The following is a 5,302-nucleotide window of genomic DNA, read 5'->3' as shown; positions in this document are numbered from 1 at the left end:
ATATGCAGGAAACAACTTAACTCTTATACCGCTGCACTGAAAAAGAAAAAAACAAATGTAAAAAACAAAACAAACAATAAACAAACAAAACAAACTGTAAAAAATAAAAGAAAGAATAAAAGATTCACCGATCGATGATGACAGGAAACTTCCCTCTACGCAGCGTTTTCCCCAGCATTACACCAATTGTTGTTACGTAATTTCCCCTCTATTTTTCTCTACACTCAGCATCACTGTTTTTATGGGTTTATGAGAGGCACCTGATCAAAGACACTAAAGACTCCTATATAAACTCAGATCTTCATTCTCACAAACACTGACACGAAGGTGACTGACATCAAGGAAACCTATACATTCCATCACAAGTAAGTACTCAGGTTTAACCACATTTCAGTCCTATGGAACTATACTGGAACTGTACAGAAAACTGTGTGGGAGTGTTATAGAAGAAAGGAAACAGTGACATGAGCACTCAGTTCTGTTTTAACTTGTGCACCTCAATCCAACCTCACACTTGTCACATCTCTTTCTTTGTGCAGGATGAGGCTTTTGGTCGTTGCTGCTGCTTTTCTGGCTGTTGCCAGTGCTGCCAGTCTTTCTCTGGAGGACATGGAGTTCTACGCATGGAAAATGAAATTTGGTAAGAGAGTCTCCTTCTTTAGTTTTATTAAATTGGGAAAGAGATTCATAAGGTTCTCCTCGTTGACTAAATGAACAAACTAGACAAAACAGACAAACACTGAAGCCGTTCAGACTCAGACAGTGAGCAAAGACAGAAGTGCCAAAAATGGCAACAATAAATCAATAAGTATATTTTTAAGAGTAATTTTTGTAACTCCAGGATTATGGTTATATCAGTAGTCAAACGGCTTGCTTATGGGACACTGTGAAGGTGACAAAAGTCAGGAGATGCCTGTAAATGTAACATTGATGTAAAAAAAAGAAACAAGAAAATGGTTTGTTAAATGGTTTTTCCACATGAAATTTCAAAATAAAAAGCTATATTATATCAATTATATTTTTTAATATAAAAGATGACTACGATCAAACTAAATGAATTTAAATCAAAACTAAATTGTCTGTCAAAAATCACTTGCCTTTTTGCGAAATGTTTGATTTACTTTATACACATTTAAATTATTTAATTTTTTTACTAACAAATTATTTAAATTTGACTTACTTTACACATTATACACATTTATTTCTAAATGAATTTCTTTTTACTAACAAATGTCTATTTAAACACTGAAACTAGCAAAACCTTTGCAGAAACTACAAGTTAACGCTGTTTAAAACAATGCCTCATCAACTTTTCTCAGGTAAGAGCTACCGTTCAACTGAGGAAGAATCTCACCGTAGGATGACCTGGTTGTCCAATCGCAAACTGGTTTTGGTCCACAACATGATGGCAGATCAGGGCATCAAATCCTACAGGCTTGGCATGACATACTTTGCTGACATGGTAAGAAATTATATTCAAATATTCAATATTTAAAAGTTGTTCTGTTTTACTCAAAAGTTCAGAATTCATCATATTTCTTCCATCTATCCTCTCTCAGACCAATGAGGAATACAGACAGGTGGTGTTCCATGGATGCCTGGGCTCCATGAATAACACTAAGGCCCGTGGTGGCTCTACATTCTTCCGGCTGAGAGATGGCGCTGTGCTGCCTGATAGCGTTGACTGGAGGGAAAAGGGCTATGTCACCGATGTTAAAGACCAGAAGCAGTGCGGATCATGCTGGGCCTTCAGTGCAGTAAGACCCACATTTTTGCCATTACAAACAGATCTTATATGGCAAATGCTTAAACAGTCCATAGTCCAGTTTAGTGGCAAGCCATTTTAGCTTAAAATGTTCTCAGAGTTACTCGTCGTAATTGCATTTTTACTAGTAACAGTTATGATTAGAGAGCTCTCTAATTCAATTCTTACTAATAATTACAATTACAGAGCTCTCTAATTCAATTATTACTAATAACAATTAAAATTATAGAGCTCTCTAATTCAATTCTTACTAGTAACATTTCAAATTAGAGGGCTCTACAATCGAATTTTTACTAGTAAGAATTCCAGATAGAGAGCTTAATAAAATTTTTACTGGTACGAATTTCAATTACAGAGCTCTCTAATTCAATACTTACTAGCAAAATGCAATTACAGAGTTAAAATTTTACTATTAAAAAAACACAATAAAGATGTTTAACTGCAGAGCTCTGTAAATGAATTAGAGAGCTCTCTAACTGGAATTCTTACTAGTAAAAATGAAATTAGACAGCTCTCTATATTGGAATTGTTACTAGTAAGAATTTAACTGTAGAGCTCTCAAACTTAATTCTTAAAATGCAAGTAATGCTGGGAACATTTGAAGCCAAAACTGCTTGCCATATCAGTTCAGCATTCTTATTTTTCTGCCTCTGCTGCTATTCATCCCTCTTTTGTCTCTCAGACTGGTTCCCTGGAGGGTCAGACATTCAAGAAGACAGGACAACTGGTGTCCTTGAGTGAGCAGCAGCTGGTGGACTGTTCTGGTGCTTATGGGAACATGGGCTGTGATGGGGGACTAATGGACCAGGCCTTCCAGTACATCGAAGCCAATAAAGGTCTGGATACAGAGGAGTCCTACCCGTATGAGGCTGTGGTGAGTCCTAACAATGTTAGTGAGAAAAAATCTTAACCATAAAGCTTCAGCTGAGTTTTTTTTTTAATCATTTTTGCTCATCAATATTCTCCACACAGGATGGTCAGTGCCGTTTTAAGCCGAGCACTGTTGGTGCCACTTGCACAGGATACGTGGATGTTGCCAGTGGGGATGAAAGTGCACTACAGGAGGCTGTTGCTACAATCGGCCCTGTGTCTGTTGCCATCGATGCTGGACACAGCAGCTTTCAGCTCTATGAATCTGGTAACTGTCATCACCTATTTTTTAGGTGTTAGGTTTTAAATGAATTTTTTGACACTATTTATTGATCTTTTGATTCTAAATTTGCTGGCGAATTAATTGACAAGCTAATTTACTGATTATTGTTTCTAGGTGTCTACGACGAGCCCGATTGCAGCAGCTCTGATTTAGATCATGGCGTTCTGGCTGTTGGTTATGGAACTGAGAGTGGAGCGGACTATTGGCTCGTTAAGAACAGGTTAAGAAAAAAAGCACAAGACAATTAAACAAGAATGAATGAACAAAATTATACTACGCGACTGAACAGAGAAATAACTAATAAACACTCAAACAAACTGCTGTGATTTTAGCTGGGGGCTGGAATGGGGTGTCAACGGCTACATCATGATGACCAGGAACAACAACAACCAATGCGGCATTGCTACTGCAGCCAGTTATCCTCTGGTCTAATGGGTGAGATTTTATGCTATATGCTTTTATGGCTTTAGTCAGTTCACAGAACTGGGGCAAGTTTTATATAAAATTTAAGACATAGGTTTACTTTTTTAGAAAAACTCCATAGTTTACATGAATAAAACAATTTTCTTATGTTCTGCAGGAAAGGGGATCTGGAGCGGATGGGAGAAAATTAAATGTGAACCGATTCTACAATAATACCTCATAATTGTACTTTTATTTGAATGAAAATACATTCATTAAAAAAATGATTTTAGTTATGGTTTTTATTTTCAAACCCTCTGACTATAGGGAAACACTATGTTAACACAAAATAGGAAATAAAAAAACATTAACACATCTGTGTGGGGTATATTTTATTATCAAGCATAAAAACTCATCCTTGTGGTTTAGTTTTCTTTATTTCCTCTTCATAATTCACAATCAAGCACAATGTACACTCAGTACAGTATCTTTTAAAAAGCACTGCATGCCAATGAGTAAACGAAGTGTTTGGCTTGTTTTTATTTAAACAGTTCTTTAAAACAGTCAGGAATAAGCCTTTTTTTCCTCCATAAAAATCATGAAATCATTGTGTTATGCCTCTGAATCTGCTGGAAGCTTCTACTTAAAGCTTGAAATAATTTGGGACACATATACACTTTTACTTTCAAGAGTGAGAATGTCACATCTGTTCTTTCCCATCTGTCAGTGACTGAAAGAATTCATGAAAATAACTCAAAGTTAAACATTACTAAAGTTTAGAAGAGCTTAAGGTCCCGAGGGGGTGTTTCAGTAAAGTTTCTTTCACAAGAAAGTCTCTCCATCCTGGTTTGTTTGGAGGGAACAGATGCAGTTTTTTTTATTTTTATTGAAATGAACAGTTTTAAAATAGACCCTGTGGCTGTGAAGTGAAAATACAATTACAGATACCAACGACTCCGGCACAGATACCACCGTCTCCGGGAAGGGACAAGTGCATGGACACTGCCATCTCCGGCACGGACATCACCATCTCCGGACACCACCGTCTCCGGCACGGACACCACCGTCTCCAGCACGGACACCACAGTCTCCGGAACGGACACCGAAGTCTCCGGCACGGACACCAACGTCTCCGGCACGGACACCAACGTCTCCGGCACGGACACCAACGTCTCCGGCACGGACACCACCGTCTCCAGAAAGGACACCACCATCTCCGGCACGGACACCAATGTCTCCGGCACGGACACCAATGTCTCCGGCACGGACACCACCTTCTCCGGAACGGACACCACTGTCTCCGGAACAGACACCAACGACTCTGGCACGGACACCAACGTCTCCGGCACGGATACCAAACGTCTCTGGAAAGGACACCACCATCTCCGGCACGGACACCATCGTCTCCGGCACGGACACCAACGTCTCCGGCATGGACACCACCGTCTCCGGAAAGGACACCACCAACTCCGGCACGGACATCAACGTCTCCAGAACGGACACCATCGACTCCGGCACGGACACCAACGACTCCGGCACGGATACCCCCGTTTCCGGCACGGACAAGTGCACGGACAGTGCCATCTATTAATGCGTGAAATGCACTCACGGTGGTTGAGCACAGTAAAGTTAGTTTTAGGTTTTGCCACTGTTCTATGGGTCGGCAGTCTTACAAAGATATCAATAGCAGGATTAGTTTTAACATTATGTAACCATTGTATATCGACATGAAATATTCACTCAAAATCACCTACAGTACGTTATAGCTGCATATTTATACCTGAGAATGCTCTGTCGCGCTTCCACAGCGCATGATGTTTAAGGGAACGTCTGCCAATTACACCAACTGCGGTAAACATAGCCTATAATTTGTATTATTTAAAATGACTTTTAACATTTAAAAACAGACGTTTTCAAATTCCAAAGCTTGTAGAAGGTTCCTATTGGTAATACTGACTTAGGCTACAGCTTTCCTGGTAGCC

The 5,302-nt window shown here is 39.5% G+C and overlaps 1 protein-coding gene across 2 annotated transcripts; it reads left to right on the top strand.

The window, feature by feature from the left end:
• The first annotated feature begins 249 nt into the window (after window positions 1-249).
• On the top strand, window positions 250-3,674 carry ctsl.1 (cathepsin L.1). Of its 2 annotated transcripts, XM_081394443.1 has the most exons (9): window positions 250-365; window positions 540-640; window positions 1,320-1,462; window positions 1,560-1,757; window positions 2,448-2,639; window positions 2,738-2,903; window positions 3,033-3,138; window positions 3,251-3,353; window positions 3,499-3,674. In XM_081394443.1, the coding sequence occupies exons 2-8, from the start codon at window positions 541-543 to the stop codon at window positions 3,348-3,350; spliced, it is 1,005 nt and encodes a 334-aa protein (XP_081250569.1). In that variant the 5' UTR covers window positions 250-365; window position 540; the 3' UTR covers window positions 3,351-3,353; window positions 3,499-3,674. The 2 variants fall into 2 exon arrangements, with proteins under 2 accessions (XP_081250569.1, XP_081250570.1); XM_081394444.1 differs by lacking the exon at window positions 250-365 and having other exon boundaries at window positions 497-640.
• Window positions 3,675-5,302: the final 1,628 nt, after the last annotated feature.

The sequence above is a fragment of the Scardinius erythrophthalmus genome, assembly GCF_964197995.2.
Source record: "Scardinius erythrophthalmus genome assembly, chromosome: 19".
Classification (NCBI taxonomy): domain Eukaryota; kingdom Metazoa; phylum Chordata; class Actinopteri; order Cypriniformes; family Leuciscidae; genus Scardinius; species Scardinius erythrophthalmus.
This window is presented reverse-complemented; position numbering and strand designations above follow the sequence as displayed.

Excerpts from the sequence above, each read along its gene's own strand:
- ctsl.1 (XM_081394443.1), top strand. The coding sequence starts at position 541 with ATGAGGCTTTTGGTCGTTGCTGCTGCTTTTCTGGCTGTTGCCAGTGCT. Across the intron at positions 1,758-2,447 it reads CATGCTGGGCCTTCAGTGCA|ACTGGTTCCCTGGAGGGTCA; the intron begins GTAAGACCCACA and ends TTTGTCTCTCAG. Across the intron at positions 3,139-3,250 it reads TATTGGCTCGTTAAGAACAG|CTGGGGGCTGGAATGGGGTG; the intron begins GTTAAGAAAAAA and ends CTGTGATTTTAG.